This window comes from Convolutriloba macropyga, chromosome 7 (assembly GCF_964194025.1).
Source record: "Convolutriloba macropyga chromosome 7, txConMacr16.3, whole genome shotgun sequence".
In the NCBI taxonomy this organism is placed as follows: domain Eukaryota; kingdom Metazoa; phylum Xenacoelomorpha; order Acoela; family Convolutidae; genus Convolutriloba; species Convolutriloba macropyga.
Genome location: NC_134474.1, coordinates 2,981,076 through 2,998,540, shown reverse-complemented (window position 1 = coordinate 2,998,540; position 17,465 = coordinate 2,981,076). Strand labels below are relative to the sequence as shown.

General features: G+C 37.1%; 1 protein-coding gene and 1 non-coding gene across 5 annotated transcripts in view; one reads left to right on the top strand and one right to left on the bottom strand.

Moving 5' to 3' along the window:
• Positions 1–17,465, top strand: part of LOC142342551 (uncharacterized) — a 133,707-nt gene that overhangs the window by 46,220 nt on the left and 70,022 nt on the right. For 3 of the 4 annotated variants that reach the window (XM_075393919.1, XM_075393917.1, XM_075393920.1), the window contains 7 exons: positions 489–675; positions 1,306–1,492; positions 2,788–2,984; positions 3,425–3,436; positions 10,701–10,777; positions 11,633–11,828; positions 12,220–12,388. In XM_075393919.1, the coding sequence (XP_075250034.1) occupies positions 489–675; positions 1,306–1,492; positions 2,788–2,984; positions 3,425–3,436; positions 10,701–10,777; positions 11,633–11,828; positions 12,220–12,388 (1,025 nt within the window). The remainder of the gene's footprint in view (positions 1–488; positions 676–1,305; positions 1,493–2,787; positions 2,985–3,424; positions 3,437–10,700; positions 10,778–11,632; positions 11,829–12,219; positions 12,389–17,465) is intronic. The other variant, XM_075393918.1, reaches the window with a different exon arrangement.
• Positions 2,029–2,110, bottom strand: Trnal-cag (transfer RNA leucine (anticodon CAG)). Its single transcript has one exon. It is a non-coding gene; the product is annotated as a tRNA-Leu (tRNA).

Here is a 17,465-nt window from a genome sequence, read left to right as displayed (position 1 = left end):
TCAATCTTTTGCTCCCTTGAACATTTTTAGTTGCAACATTTTTGCATAATCATTTTTTTACTTCTTAGGCGCAACATTTTAAAATTAGATTAAACGATTTCAGTTGACTTTTTTCTTCAAAAAGTGGATAAACTGGAAAGACTTTTGACCCCCTGCGCCCTCCCCAGCTTTTACCCCTCCCCTGCTTTTAGCTTTAAGCCGTCCTGTGCTAAAGCTGGCTACTATCAAAAACCAACTGCTCGCCTGTCGTTCGAGAGCAATGCGACCAAATTTAGTCGGTTTATTTTTCTACAAGCCATTTTTGATTATAATATAGTTCTTTGCTTAATTATTTTTTACTTCCCCAATTACAGAACCGTTTTGTCAATGTTTAATCACATTAGAAAAATAATTATTTATAAATAATGTCATTGTTCTGCCTCCACGTTCGCGGCACTTTATACCTAACGATTTTTTTCATCAAATGATAGCAATTATTGTTTTAACAGAGAATAGTGGCACAGGTGGAGGCGACCAGGATCGAACCGTGGCGCTCAGCAACATGCGAGAGCTTTTCTCCCTGTTGGTGTCGCTGTTCCCAATTGCAGTGACAGAAGACGATCTTTCTTCAAAAAGAAAGGTCATTTACATCAAAGACGAGAACACTGGAATTTTCTACGAATTGGAGGACATCACGTGAGTTTCAATCTGATCTAATTCACTGCTCGGGGTTTTTTTAAAAAGGGTTCAAAATTAGGGTTTTTTTTTTGTTTTCATGCAATAACCCCGAATCTTTTACAACCTAAATCTTTATTTTTGTTGCTATATCGATTTTTCATTCGGTGATATTGGTATGATAACCAATAAGAAATGGTTTATCTCGTTTCCACCATTTCATTTATGATGTCTATCGATCGCTGATCTAAAGTTCACCTCATTGACACCCTGATCACCCCTATATTGCGGTGTGTATTTTCGTTTTTTTTTCACCATTTCAACATTAAGTCACCTAGATACAGCCCCACGTATAGGAACAATTTTGGTTTGGGCGAAGCGGAAGCTTTATGGGTAATTTTTTGTCATCTTTAAGAAAACGTTAAATGATTTCTTGATCTTACAACATGAAAAAATTTCTTCGAATAGTTACGTACGAGCTTTTAAAAGTTTTTATTTTTATGAAAAAAAATTTATAATGTGATTCTTTAAGAAAATTGATTGATGTTTATTATTTTGCTTGAATGATTTGAAGTGTTTTTTTTTGTTTCAAGTATATTTAACAATATGACTATAATTTTAATTTTTTTGTTGCAAAAAAATGTATTTCAGAGACGTGAAGCCTCGTTGTTTTCTATCAATCCGGGACTATAGTGCCGCCACGGCCACATTACCCCACCCGGGTGGCAAGACGCCCACTGGGGGGCAGGGCATCTATGACAAGGCAGATGGCAGTCGGGGTGTGGATGGACTGGGACGCCTCGGGTCGAATTCGGGAAGGCAGCCGCTGAAATTATCGGTGAGCACTCCACTTTTTTATAATGAGTTTTCGGAGCCGCAAGCTTTGTTTGGAATTTTTGCTCAAAAATATTTCTGATGAGAGAAAGCAATAGCCGAAAGAGCCCAAACATAGTGAAGAGCCCAAACAGCTGAAGCCCCCCCCCACCCGACTCCTTTATGGTAACTTACCATGATGTATACGTTATATGACCACTACGCTGGGGGAGGGATATAATGGGAAAGAGCCAAATGTTTCTGCACTTTGCCCAAGAAAAAATAGGACTTGCCCATTATATCCCTCCCCCAGCTTAGTGGTCATATAGAGTATACGTATATACCCCCCCCCCCCAACTTGGTTGTCATTCAGCGTATAGACCCCCATCATACTAATTATACCACAATGGGAGGCTATACTTTCGCCGGGGGCTATAATGGGAAAGACCCGGATCTTGTCTATAAGAAAATTGTCAGAGAAAATTGTCTATAAGGCAATTGTCAGAAAAATGCAATGCAGTTTTTTTTCAAATAGCTGTTTTCATAGAGAAGTGCAAAGATTGACAGGAGTGGGATTCGAACCCACGCATCCGAAGATACTGCGACCTGAACGCAGCGCCTTAGACCGCTCGGCCATCCTGCCTTGACTTTCCACGTGTCCAAGATTGGTTGGCTCACTATGGACCTCAAAGAACCATTAGAGTGTCTGTTCGAAATATGCGATCAAGGTGCCATGTGGGTCTGTCATTAAAACACGTTGTAAAGACCAGTGTCGGGAGTCCCCTTTGCGGGTCTTTTCCATTATACTCCACCCCCACCCCCATCATTGTAAACGTACCATATAATGGGGGCTATAACGGGAAATACCCACGTTTGCAGTCAATTCATTTTTGAACCGATTGTGTGGGTTAGAATTTAATAATTTCTGAGAACCCAAATGAGGAAATGTCACCAACAACGTCAAATGGAACACAGGCAACAACTATTAACACAACAACAACTATTTTTTAAATTCAGCAAGATTAAGCGCTAATTTCATCTATTCCTTTGCCTAATAGTGATCTCCTTATAGTCTTGTTGATTTATTTTGTAAATCAATGTCACCATTTTGATTTTGCTGACAACAGAAAACAAATCTTTTCAACGATTGCCCCCCCCTCTCTTTGAAATTTATTATCTGATATGACTAATAGATGGACTGTTAATAATGATAGTCGAACTAACTTAACTACTAATTTTTCGCAACCCCTAGAACTTGAACAGCAAATATCCAAACTAGGTAACTGATTCGATACTGGAAAAATATTGACCTTTGTTCAGGTGTTTCAACCTGTGGCTCCTAGTGGTCGAACAGACGGAAGAGGATCAGCCCCTCTGGTGCACCCCAAGGCCACGGGGGGCAGCCAGCCGGCGGGTCTGGACCAGCTGTCTTCCGAGTATAACAACAGAGACAGAAGTTCTTCCTTCTTGACCTCGACGACCACCACAACCAATCAGAATGTCAGGTCAACTGCAAGGTAAGAAATATTGCGTGAATTTGGGGAAAAATAACTTGGGGTCAAATTTAATCGATTTAATTTATCTATAGTGTCGATTTCAACTCTAAAATGGACAAAAATCACCGAAACATTAAATCAATGTGACAGAATTGTAATCATCTAATGTTTCTGATGCGCCCCTCCCCTCATTACAATATGTAACCCCACAAAGATCCGTTTCTGTAACAAAAAAAAACATTTTCCAGCCGAGAACAATGTACTCACTACCTTCATGTTCAACCTAGGGTCCTTTTCCATTATCACCCCTTCTTCGAAAATCTTCACTCATTTTGGTATATTAGTACGATGAGCCCAAACATAGAACCTATAACATATACACAATTTGAGTTATTTTGCTGAAATTTACGGGAAATACAAAAAGGTACCATTTAACGTTTTCGCTCTTTGTTAAATAATAGGTCGGAGGTCAAGTGAGTTACCAAAGTTTGAACGCTTTTTAAATAATGCAAAATGCTTGCTTCTCAGCTTCACCTTAATAGCTGGTCTGCTGTATCTGGACTGTAAGCAGAAAATTAGAAGCCGTTCACGACATAGACTGCTATTAAAATTTTATAGTTCTTACTTTCATCTCTTGCCGATTTGCGTTTTCATTTGATAACTGAGGCGTTTCAAGTCTTTGAATAGATTTTGCTGTCGTTTGTTGGGAAATGGCTTCCGTACTGAGCCGTTTTTTGACTTTGCCTAACTCCGCTCCGAAGACCTGCTTCTCGTCGAAGTGGAAAATTGCTTCTCGTCGCTGGTCGGTTTTCTCTTTGCAAACCCGCTTCTGGGTTTTTTTTACCCTCAACGTTCTGTCAACATGAAGCCAATACCGCTGAAAATCAGAGCTAAAATCTTTGTTGTTTTGATAGCATGCTCAGAGAACATATTAAAACCGTAAAAGCAAAGCTACATTAGCGAAACAACTTATTGACTTAGATTGCTGGCAATTATTGGGGTTCCTTTAATTGCCGCCCAACGAGAGGGGGGATAGCGCCCAACAATCAAAATAGTTTGCCCAAAACGTACATCGAGTGATAATCTTGCAGAAATATTGCTTCAATATTGGAGCTGAAATAATGTGACCTAATGAGAGGGAACTTTATTTATTAATTAAGTCTTCTTGACTAACCCAATGAGAGGGGAGTTGAACAAATTGCTTGAGTTGACGGAAAATAAAAGGAAATCACTTGATGAATTTAACTAACAGCAGGGGACTGCTGATTTAAATTTGAACCATTTCAGCAATTGACCAACTAATAAATTGACTTCACGTTATCGGGGTTGCTCACAAGAGACAGTTACTGTTGCATATAAAATCATTAGCCGCAGTGTATTGAATTGTGGTACCTCGATGTTGTCCCCGCCACCAACAATATTAACTGGAAACAAATACGATTTCAGCAAAATAAGGCCCTCTCCTAAATGTTAACCTTCTAAGAACTTTGCCAACGAATAAAGTGATCAATACTGAATTTGATGAATTGAATTTTGTGCTCTCATTAGTGAAATGATCTGATTGGTGGAGAAAATTTTTGGACTAATCACTTCACGATTTTTTGGCATCGCATTTTTATGCTGGAATGATTCTGCACCCATTGAGATTTCGCCATAGACGTGCGCCACTATTCACAAATATAGGACAGCTATCGCAAATTTGCTTCGCCATTTTAGAACATATTCAAATCAAGTTATGAAGTAGTAATAATAAATTGTTTTCAAGTAAGTTAGTATTGCTGTACAAACTAGGCCGCACAGAACCGCCACTTACTTGATAGGTCATCAAAAGGTCCGATGGTCCTCGTCAAGTGATGCCAGTAGCAGTACTAAGAAACTTTAAAAGACAGATTGTCAGATGCTTAAGATGCAAAGGATTTGAGGTGATCAGCTCAATATATTAACGAAACTATTTGTTGATTATTGCTAATGTAATTGTCTCTAAAACTATACTGATAACGTTTCAATTCTTTTTTATTCAAGTTTTGTACATCGGAAATGAAATTGGGGTTAAATTTTAATATAAAGTTCAATAGTTTTCTCATTCTTACTCCTAACCGTTTAGGGCTAAGTCCACTCACAGCGTTTGTACTTTTCAACTGACGGGATGATGTTCTTTTTAACTCAACTGACTCTATTTCTTTCTCTGTTATAAGCAATTTTAGACTATTTATTTCGCATTCCGATCTAAGTATCTCTGTTAATTTTTTAAAAAGTTCAAAAATGTGCAAATCTTTGATCGAATGCATTTTATACTTTTCTCGATTTTGCAGTGTTGATTCCGTTTTTCTTTTTTTAAACATGATTCTGGCAATTTGTTTTATTTTTGCTTCTAGAGGCTGTTGTCTTGCTACTGGTTCCATAGACTAAAACACCATAATTTAGTATTGGTTGTACGTAAACTTTATATGTTACAAGAAGCTGTGCAGTTGTTAAAATTGATCTCAACTTATAAAACAATCCAGTAAATTTGGACAGTTTTGCACATAATTCGAGGATATGCCTATTAAAATTAAGTTTTTCATCAATATGTACTCCTAAGTATTTTAAAGACGTTTTTTGACTGATCGCATCATTCTGCAAAATTATCTCTTGTTGAGAAGATTTTCTGATTGCGTTCAAATTCACAAGGTGCGTTTTTCTAAATTGAGCGTCAGTTTGTTTCGCAAAAAATAATCGGCGACAGATTCGATTGACTTCTCAAATTTTTCTGTACTTGAATACGCATTTTGCTTCAAAACAGCGTCGTCAGCAAACAAAATTGCAGTTGAGTCACCGCAGAAATCCTGAATATCATTTATATAAACTAGAAAGAGCATTGGACCTAGCACCGAGCCCTGCGGCACTCCATATTCTATTGGTAAGAATTCCGACCTAAACTCAACCGATTTGACGCATTGTTGTCTGTCACTCAGATAGGATTTCAGTAATTTATGTACAGGTCCTCTCATTCCTATGTTTTCTAGCTTTTCCAGGAGCAAATTTTGTTCAATTGTATCAAATGCTTTCTTCAGATCTATGAAGACAGCCTTTACTTCTTTAAATCCATTTTCCCAGTCTGCTCTGATTCCCTCGAGGAAATTAACTAGTGCATCAGTAGTCCCTTTTTTTGTCGGAACCCAAATTGATTTTTATTAAGCAAATCGTATTTATCGAGGAATGTGGTAATCCGATCACAGAGTATTTTTTCTAGTATTTTTCCAATCGTTGGTAATAAACTAATTGGCATGTAGTTCTGAGCTTCGGAAGCATTCCCGCACTTATGTATTGGAATTACTACTGCTTTTTTCAAAAATGTTGGGAAGGTTCCTTTTTCGAAACACTTATTGACTAAAAACGTCAATGTAGGAACTATAGCATATTCTATTTTTTAAGTATAAGATTATTGAGACCGTGACAATCAGTGCTGTATTTATTTTTCAATTTTTTAATGACTAGTGATATTTCGGCTTCATTTGTTGAGGTCAAAAACATGCTGTTTAAAACTCTTTTTTGTCTTCCACTTTTTCCAGGTTCAATTAATTTATTCGATAAAATTTTTCCGATAGTTGTGAAGTAAATGTTAAAATCTTCAATTTGATTCTCTGACAACTCTTCTTGTTCTTTTCGTGTATTTCCACTCAATGTTTTCATTGTGTTTAAAAAGCTGCTGGAGTTGTTTTTTGCGTTTTTGTGCAACATTTTCTGATAATAGATTTTTGTTCTCTTTTATTTTCTTTCTCAGCTTATTCCTGATTTTATTGAATTTTTCCTTGTTTTTATTATTTTTATGTCTCAAAAAGGTCTGGAAAAAGCTCTGTTTTTTGCTGCTAAATTTTTTATGCTGTTGTCAATCCATTTTTGTTCCTGAGAAGGTTTTGATTTTTTCAATGGAATATAATTGTCAACTTCCTCAATGATAGCCTCTTGGAACTTTTGAAATGCAAAATCACAATCCAAAGCATAAAAGTGCGACATAAGTCTGCCTAATTTGTCTCTTATTTTAAAAACCATTTTTTCTAAAACTAAGTGGTTTTCAGGAACCGTCCAATCCCTGTAAACTTTGTTTTCCTGTGGTACAGCTTTTCCGACGTAGTCAGAGAACCCGATTTGGACAGTATAGTGATCCGTTACAGCTGACTTGATGATTTCAGTTTCTACTTTCTTCGAGCAGTAAACTACGTCAATATTAGTTCTTGACTTTGCGCTTTCTCTAGTATACCCAGCGTTTGACATATTACTTAAGTTGTAAGAACTCAAAATGTCTTTTAATTTTGTAAACTTGTTGTTTTTGCTACTATGGTCAATGTTAAAATCTCCGCAAACAATGTGCAACTGTTCCGGTTCCGGAGTCCGTTCTTCAAAAAACATTTGGAAAGTTTCCGATATTTCATTTATACTTGTATTCGGTTTAATATAGATCACTGTTAATAAAAATTTTTTGCCATTTTTTGTGTTGATTTTCACAGTTAAAATTTGAATACTGGTACTGCCAAACTTTTTAATAATTGTTTGTTTTAAATCCATTCTTACAAAGATCCCAACCCCTCCTCCTTTAGAAGTATTACGGTTGCTTGTAGCAATCTCCTGGTAGCCATCAAGGTTAATGCACTTTGTGTTAGATTGGTCCCTGAGCCACGTTTCCGTCAAACATATTGCTAAAGGCTGACTCTCCTGTTGTTTCATCAACACTTCAAACTCGTTCAAATTTTTGTAGATCGATCTGATGTTTTGCAAGATTATTTTGTTTGCACTCATTTTGAAATTTTTTCCTCCCTTTTCCTTTTTTTCTTTTTCTTTTTTTTTCCTTGAACACATTACCAATTTTTAATTTTCTATCCGGCTTTCAAATGCATTTTGGTCCAATATAATAAAATCTAATATTTACAATTTGGACAACAGATAGAATAACAACAAAAAAATATGAATGTTTGAAAAAGAATGTGAATGTGAATGTGAATGTGAACGACCGCGGATATCGCAGGCCTCCACATAATTTAAAAAAAAACTGAGTTTATTTCTTTTCCTAACCTAATTTAAATTCAGAGTTGCGGATATCACAAACTTTGACTCTATAATTCTAAAAAAATTATTTTATTAAAAAACTTAAAAATGCAAATCATCTAGGACATCTTTGTCTGCGGATATCGCTAGACATATTTTGCCACTAGAAAAATTTTAAAATTGCCATCTTATTTGTCTCTTTGCTGCGCATATTGTAAGCAGTAAGGGGTTTGATTTTTCTTTGTAGAGCGAGAGGTATAAACCTAAAAATTTTTCATTTCTCATCTTCCCATTTAGCTGCGAATATCGCGAGCCAAAAGGACAACGAGAACTTTCTAGGACAATGAGAAGGGGGACAATGAGACAAGAAGTCTAAAATGAAAGAAAACATGTGCCTTAAACTTACTACCATTCCATCTTGCTGCGAATATTGCAAGCAAAATGAATGAATAGGGACATTCGAGCCTATAGTCTCATCATTTTAGTACGGCTACTTTGTGGGGTTAACATGAAATTTACTACAGAAATTTATTTAATAATAAGAACAAAAAGTTTAAGTTTCCACTGTTAACCATAATAAGCTATGGACTTTAGTTTTTCGATTGTCTTTTGTTATCAGGTGAAAACTTCTCTCGACCCTTTTCACAGGAGAGCTCATCCGCTTCCTTCATAAATTTTCGCTTGTTGCGTCCACTCTCCCGTAAGACAGGATTTTGGATCTTATTCAGTTCGTCCACGTTATTTACTGCTTTAAATGATGTTTCGTTTTGCAGATTCTTAACCATAACTGACACTGTACAATTTTTTGTTGAAGTAATCATTCCCATTTTCTTCGCCTCACTGTTTATTCTGCTTCATATTTAGGCAGTCTTTCATTAATATATATATTAAGATTATTTAGTGGACTCTTGATTTTCTTAAGTTTCCTCTTTGCACCAAAAACCCTATCTTTTTCGTCAAAGTAGACAAACTTGCAGATCACTGACTCTGGGCATCCATTAGCTGCTGTGCCGGGTAATATATGACATGCTTTAATTCTGTTTTCATCCAGTTTGATATTCAGAAAGTTTTCAAAAAACTTCAATGTGTTTCGCAACACATTTCGATTGTCTCTTGAGTCAAAGGGTGGATTGCAGATTATAACACAGTCCTTGCTTGTGTAACGTTCCTGAGCTCTCAGTCTGTCGTTTATTTCAACCTGTTTTTTTTCGAGATCAATAATTTTTTGTTCCTGTTTTTTGTTCGTGTCTATTAATCCGGATACTACTTTCGATAGTTCATGAACTTTTTTTACTCAAAACAGTATCACCACTCATACCTGTTGCAGTTTTTGAAAAATCGCTGGAAGATACCTCACCATCCATGTTGCTGCCTTTCTCCCTCAGTACTTGATAAATGCTCTTTAAAAATAAAACAAAAGGTAATTGTTCAAGGAAATAAAGTAAATTACTCAACTTTCATTTGGATTTTACTGCAATTTCCAATGCTTTTACTTAAAAAAAGTGCTTAATAGTGCTTAATAACCTTCGTTGCCTGCAACTAATTAATCTCTTTATCATCTTTTAACCCAGGGAAACAGACGCGATCTGAGTTATGTAAAGAATTCCCTGTTAGACTCTTACGGTATAGGTATTAGATTCTATTTGGCGTGGACTTTATATTTTTTGGTTGTGTACTTTTCGGTTTGTTGTGCTGTTTTGTATGCTTTCCAGGGAAATGGGTGAAGAATGTTCGATTGAAGCTGCATTTTCTTACCAAATCTCAATTTCTTTTCTAGATATATATCAAAGAGTTAAGTGTTTTGTTCTTGCAGAGCACGTGCAATAATGAAAACTGACAACTACGACTGAGCTAAGTAATAATGTTGACTTCTGTGTAGAAATTGGTGCTGAAATTGTTTACTTTTTAACGGTAGCAAAAAACGTTTTCAAAAAAGATCATTAAATGAAGTAAATTGAATGAGTTATTTGAAAGCATAAGAACGGCCGTGAATCTTTATTTCTCAATTGTTGTTTTTTTTCATATCTCTTCATCTTTGGTGAAATTCGACGATTTCTTTGTCCAGGTTGGTTATCCACGAGGGAATTATTATTTGGTGATAATTGAGTCATTGGTTGTAATTTACATCAGCAAATAAAAGTTGTTGTTTCTTAATGATTCTACTTTGAAACATTATCTTTTTAAATTGTTCGAATTTTGGGTCTTTCCCATTATAGCCCCCCCATTAAATTATAGCCCCCCATTATGGTATAATTACCATGATTGGGGGGCTATAGGTTATCTGACCACTAAGCTGGGGGGCTATAATGGGAAAGACCCCAAATTTTTGTTGACAAATTGGCTTTTTGACTTTTTGCACCTTTTTTCTTGCTTAACATTTTGACCCAGAAATGGTGTTAAGAGCTCAGTTTTTGCATGTTAAATTCACCTTTTTGCATATGGCAAGTCTTGCTTGTAATTCCAGATCATATTTTTTTTCTAATGATAGTGCATAAATGTTGAATGCCCGCTGAAAACAATAATTTATAAAAAAAATATCTTTGGTATCTTTGGTTGTTTAGGGAGGAACTAATTTCAATATTTTTTTTTAATCGTGGAAGGCTAAATTATGAATGTTGGCTGGACATTTTACTGCAAAAGTTAAAATTATGAGAATCGGCTCGACTAACGGTTAAAATACTGAGGACGAAATATTGTAAGTTTTGCATATTTCAGGTCTCCTGGAGTACAGACACTGGGAAGAAACTTTTCCTCAGGGCCAGGAATTAAGCCTCAAACACAGACCAGGACGCGTAAGTACTCCAGAGAATCACAGCCAATTACTCTAGAAAAAAATTGTCTATGGAGTTTGAAATTGTTAGAGCGACTACCTTATTTGAATATTTGAAAAATGTCGGATGGCTCAAAATAAGGCTAATAATATCAATGTATCCTCGAAATCAATTTACCTGTTAGAAAGACTCATTTTTAAACCGAGAACACAAGTTATAATATGCTAATTTAGCACTTGTAGTGAAGTTTGTTGCTCGGAAAAGTGATTCAACACATTTACGACAAGACATTTAGCATACTTTGAGGCTAATATCATATGAAGCCATTATTTGACAAAGTGGAAATACCAATACTTTGAAAGTTCAAATCGACATGTTACTAACGAGGTATTTCTTCTGTAAAAAAAAACATAATCATCTTCGTTAGGCTTTTGTATCTTGTTTAAGAAGAGCAGCCAGAAATTGACAAACTGTGTTTCTCTCACAGTGTGGGTACGAGTTTTGAGGATGGGTTTCAAATCTTTTATTTGCTGATCGTTTTCTTGGAACCCGAACCCCCCGTAGATTATGACCATCCAAAATTGATATTTCTAGCATTTACAATGTTATTGTTATTTGTAATCGATAGTCCCATCTATTAGGCTGTACGAACCATTATAATTATCATGGTAATAAAAACGATTTTATTAATGGGGGATGCTATTTTCTTACCGTTTTTTCCCATAAAACTGATACGATAAACTCTGATATAGATTTAAGATTTAAATATTTTACCATAACCGGACTGTCGTTCCTATTATCTTGTCACACTTTTGCAAAAGGTGAATAAGATTTTGCGTTAGTGTTCTGTTTTTATGAGATTTGCCCATTTTTCAGTGGCTCAGCCCAGAAGTGCCTGGGGTGGTCTGTCGCCTCCTTCGTCTACTGAGGAGCAGCACAATATCTCCCAGCGCACCCCGGATGGTCTAATCACTCCGGAAGCTGACAGCGATGTGTTCATGGCCAAGACTCCTCCCGGGGTTTTGGACGGGTCAAGGGGTGCCCGGGGAACTACTGATCAAACAGACGTGACGTAAGTAGTAGTCAGAATTTTACCGATAATATTTCATATCCAGGTACGTACTACTGAAAATTAGAATTGGTTTTTTGAAATAATATGCTAAATAGCTTTTACCCATGAGATGCAAGATGAGTTTTAACCGATTAAATTTTAACGTAGCTGGTAGATCGAGTATCCTATTTTGACACCTTCTCTTTTTAAAATTAACTGCAATTTCGCATTGTTTACTAAGCTTAAACAAAGATTTTTTTTCTCGTCGGACACTTTGGTTTTTATTACGAGAATCAGAAAAATTTGCATAAGTGTCGCAAAGATTATTGACTTTTTCGAAGTTTTGGAACCTTACGTATTAATCTCCATATTTCTGAATCCGTCTATATTTGTCACGATGAGTGTGTTTCAGAATGAACTCGAGAGAGTTTAATGACACCACGAATTCTTCTGTTGTGAGAGAGTTGGTTGACAAGAGCTCAACAATCATCATAAAAGACTCGGCCAATGCAGAGAACAGTGCTGTCAACACTAGCAAGCTCGATCACATCGAACTTCAACTGGGGGATCTCACGCACTTGGTTTGTGAAAACAAAAACTTCTAAACATTTTTTTTGTTGAACCAAGGAACTATTTCCAATTGTTTACATTTTTTGGAGAGATTTTTCGTCTTTCAACTGTGATGGGAATTTTTTAATAGCTGCGAAGATATAACGAGGTTAATATTGGTCCTTTACTGGGGGGGGGGCTGTGTTTACTACTTATTAACAAGAGATTTCCAGATTACAATGAATTGCTAGGTTGCACACGTGGGTAAAACATAAAACCCGCAAATTTTACAAATCAAAACAAATCAGAAGTCATCAATCAATCAAAACAAATTAAGGAAATCAAGCTTGTGCTTGAACAATCCGGGCCGCGTGCATGAGGGCAAAACTGAATACTCTTGTTGTATTTTACAATTTAAGATTTCGACAATCAAGTTTACATGATTCTTTTGCTGATATGTAATTTCAACATTGTTTTGTAATGTCGAAGCTGTTAAGATGATCTGTTGTCATAATTGAGGGCATTTTTGGCTTTCTGTGTGTGTGTATGTGTAAATTTGTTGTACACTCTTCCGGGGCGACACATATACACCGACTATATGTAGGTGAAAGTTGGTGATCATACGTTTGCATTGACGTTTTAATTTGATGCGTGGTGGTTGGAATATTGTGTTGTTGAATGACAAGGATATGTGAAAGTAGTTATTAGGCTTCATGGGGGCTGTGAAAGTTGAAGTTTTATCGAAGATCGTTGGCAGTATATCCTGTAAACTCTGTTGATGTGAAGGTTTATACTCCGTCGATCTGACGGCTGTTGACAAAATTATGTGGGTTGGATTCCGGAGACGTTAGCTTTTGTCGAACTGGCAAATAAGGGCAAAAATAACGAAAACTTGATGATGACTGTTGTCGGTGAGGCCAAAGAAACACTTTAAGCTGGATTCCGCGTAGTTTTAGGGAAGTTAAGGACTTGGGGAAGTTAAAATTCTCTTTTCGTTTTGTATTTTCACAGCGTTGTTACTTCTTCATGATTGTTTGAGCTCGATTGTTTGAACTTGTGTGAATTGAATATTTGATACGCTGACTTTGGACACAATGATTATGGAAATTTAAAACCAATACGTCGTTTGAAATTTAAAATTTAATGGTTTCAAGTATTGTGTAAAACTTTAGCTAATTTGACTGCTGGTCTGTTGAGCACTCCAGTTGATGTCCTGATATCGAAAGATCGTGCTCGTCCGTCCGATCCATTGTGGCATTTCGCAATTCGACCCATTGGCCAAATACCTCTCGGAGTAAACTCATGCAATAACCAGACTAAATCGCCTTCTTTCAATTGCTCTGATTCTGTTCTCCACTTTGGTCGGCTGATAAGATCTGATGTGTACTCTTTTTGCAAACGTTTCCAAAAATGATCCAGTAATGTTTGTGTGTAAGAGAACTCCTTTTTACTAAATCTTCGAATGGTTGATGTCAACGGTGCTAAAAGGTTGTAAGGGCGTCTTAATAAGAAATGATTAGGGGTTAGTGCTTCTTCATCGTTTGTGTCTGAGGAAACATATGTAATTGGTCTGGAGTTGAGAAGTCCTTCAGTCTCGGCTACAATTTTCTGAAAAATTTCGGCTTTCAATTGTTGGCTGCCTAAAATTATGAGCAAAGTGCGTTTAGCAGACTGAATTAGCCTTTCCCATATCCCGCCGAAGTGAGGGGATAGAGGTGGATTGAGTTTCCATGTAATATTTTGCTGCTGTAGCTGGGACTTGATGTAGTCGTTGTCCACATTGATTTTGCTCAGATCCAACATTTTTTTCGCTGATGTGAAGTTCGATCCATTGTCAGAGATGATTAACTCGGGATATCCTCGTCGCGAAACAAACCTTCTAATGGCTAGTAGACAACTATCTTTGTCCAAACCTCCAGATGCACAGCTCTAGTTACAAGACAGGTGAAAAGACATACGTATTGTTTTTGCAATTTGCGATTTGTGTGCTCAATGAAAAAGGGTCCGAAAAAATCTAACCCAATATTTAGAAAAGGATATTGTTTTCCTGCTTCTGCGAATCGGAAACTGGGTAGGTCGGCCATGAGGGGGTGATATTTTGTGCTCTCCATCGTCGGCAAATGAAGCATGTTTTACTTAGTTGTTTCAAAAATCGTCTAAGACCTATAATGATGAAATCTTGTTGCAGGTGTGCTCGGACAAACTCTGTTCCAAGATGTCTACAGTCGTTGTGGGCTTGCTCAATTATTAATTTGGTAATATTATTCTTACTGTCAAGAATAATTGGATGTTTCTGGCTGTAGGGTATTTTAGCGTGATTTAGTCTGCCTCTTGCTCGTATTAAACCATCTTTGTCCAGGAAGGGAGTGATCTGTAATAACTTGTCCTTTTTGTCTAGTTCATTTTCCCGTTCAAGGTTTCTTATACTTTCAGAAAAAGTTTTATGCTGTGATTGTCTCAATAGATGGTGTCGTGCGTCTTCATAACTGTTTGTGACTGGTCGTTTTCGATAGATATTGACTGCTTTCATTACTGTTTCGGTCCGCCGCATAAGTTTATTCCAACTAGAGAAATCATTAGTGTCAATAACTGTGTTTGAAGTTTCTGTACGTAAAAAGTTTATCGCTGTAAATTGCTGGTCTTTTTGGAAATTTGGAACGGGATTTTCTAGAAATTTTGGCGCTGACAGCCATTTTTCTTTCAAGTCTGTTAAAGAAAGTCCTCTTGTTCCGTGATCTGCAGGGTTGATTTTACCGGGTACAAAATTCCATTGTTCTGACTTAGAGTTGGCTAAAATTTTTGCAATTCTATTTGCTACAAAAACTTTTTGGTGTTTTGTTGATTTAATCCAACATAATGTGGCCATACTGTCAGTCCAGAACTGAATTTTGTCAGACTGTGCTGTCATTTCGCTTCGAACAAAAGAAGCAAGTTCTGCTCCCATAGCTGCTGCTTCTAGTTCTAACTTCGGGATGGTTGTTGTTTTAATGGGTGCAACTCTTGCTTTGCTAACAACATATTGAGTTGTTATTTCTTCTGCGCTGCTTGATCTGATGTATATTGTCGTTGCTATTGCTGTACTTGATGCATCGCAAAATATGTGAAGTTCGTGCTTAGCATCTGGGTTCGGGATCAGACATCTGCTAATAGAAATATCTGGCATCTGCTCATATTCGTCGACCCATTGTTGTAAGTCGTGTTGGAACTCTCTTGGAATCTGATTATTCCAGTGGTTACCTTGTTTCACTATTGCTTGAAGAATGCATCGTACTCTGATGGAAAACGGCGTGATGATTCCAAGGGGATCGAACAGTGATGCGGAGAGTGACAGTAATTGACGTTGTTGCATGCTTTTGACATCCAGTTTTAAGTCTGGTCTTTTGAAGATGAAAATATCTTCCTTGGCATTCAACATTTGTCCTAAAATACGTTGATCTATCGCTGTGTCTGCATTTTCTCCAGTTATTTTCCTGACGGTGTTTGGGTCGTTACTAAAAAATTTTGTAAGCTTAAAGCCACCTTTCTTTAACGTATCCTTTACCTCTGTTGTTGTGATTACTGCGTTTTCGGTTGTGTTGAAACTTTGAAGGTAATCATCCATGTAGAAATTTTTTCTTATGGCTGAGTAGGCTTCGGGATTACTTAATTTGTTGTCTTCCGCACATCTGTGGAGTATGTAGATTGCACATGAAGGGGAACAAGTTGCACCAAATATTAGTCTCTTGTACTTGAAAATTGTTTCTTCTCCATCTTTGTTCCACAAAAATCTTAGTGCGTCTTGGTCTTCTGTTCTGATGGCAACTTGCATGAACATCGCTTCGATATCACCGGTTACTGCAATCTTGTACTGCCGAAATCTCAGAAAAAGTCCAACAAGGCTGCATAGTAGATCTGGTCCGGTCAAAAGAGCTTTGCTAAGTGAATGTCCTTTGTATACTGAAGCTGCATTTGTGACCCGTCTTACTTTTTTCTTCATTTTATGTTCAACGGGGTGGTGTGGGAGATACCAAAGTTGTGAATTCATGAAACTGAGTTGACGTTGTGTCTCTTCAACAAATCCATTTTCGATGTCTGCTTCGATGGTTTGGTTGTAACGACAAAATAGGTCTGGTTCCTGTTGAAGTCGGTTTTCAAGTGACTGTAATTGTGCTTTGGCAAGAAAGTAGTTGTTCGGTAGCTTAGTGTCTTCTTTCCAAGGTAGTCCGATCTCATATCGAGAACCGTTGTGTCATGTCGTCCTTTTTAGTGTTTCAAGAGCTTTCCTGTCATCTGCTGTCAGTGTCTTTTTTCCGCTCACTAAACTTTTTCCCTCCATTGTCCAAAACATTTGAAGCATGTCGTTCTCTATTTCCTGTTCTGGGTTCTTAATTCTGTTGTAAAGCGTGATGTTGTAATTGATTTATTGTTTATTACTGGTTGGCTTGTATTTCTGTGGTATTGGTCCTGTAACGGTCCATCCAAGCTGCGTCAAGACTCCGTATGGGGTTCCTGGTGGTCCTGTTGTGAATTTAAGTGGTACTGTTGCTATGAAGGCATCCGCTCCGATTAAAACTCCTATTCTGTTATCTCGTATTTGTGGAAATGTGATGTTGTTAAGATGATCGTAGTCGGCGCAGATAGAGTTCAACATCTCAACGGGTACATTCGGCATTTGAAAGTCAGATGCTGACGTGGCGTACACCGGTAGGTTGAAAAGAGGTCGGGTGCTGTTGAGTGATCCAATTCCCAGAAGAACTTCAGTTGATGTTATGATATGTTCTCCGTAAAGTGAAGAAATTGGTACTGCAATGTGATCTGTGTTTTTTATTCCGAGTGCTTTTGCCATTGAGTTTGTTGTTTGTGTGTTGTCGCTCCCGCTATCCAAAAGAGCATATGTTTCTATTGATACGTCTTCAGTGTAAAGGATAATCGGAATGGCTTGAAGTTGAACTTGAGTTCGTATCCACGAGCTGATTTCGTTGTTGCTACATGTGTGATTTTGTGGTCGTGGGTTGCTGTTGTTGTTGTTTAAGTTCTGTTTCCTTTGGCTTTGATTTTGTGTGTCTGTTTGGTTATGAGAATGTCCGGTGTTCTGTTGTCGTGAATTTGTATTTGGCATGAAGTTGTTCG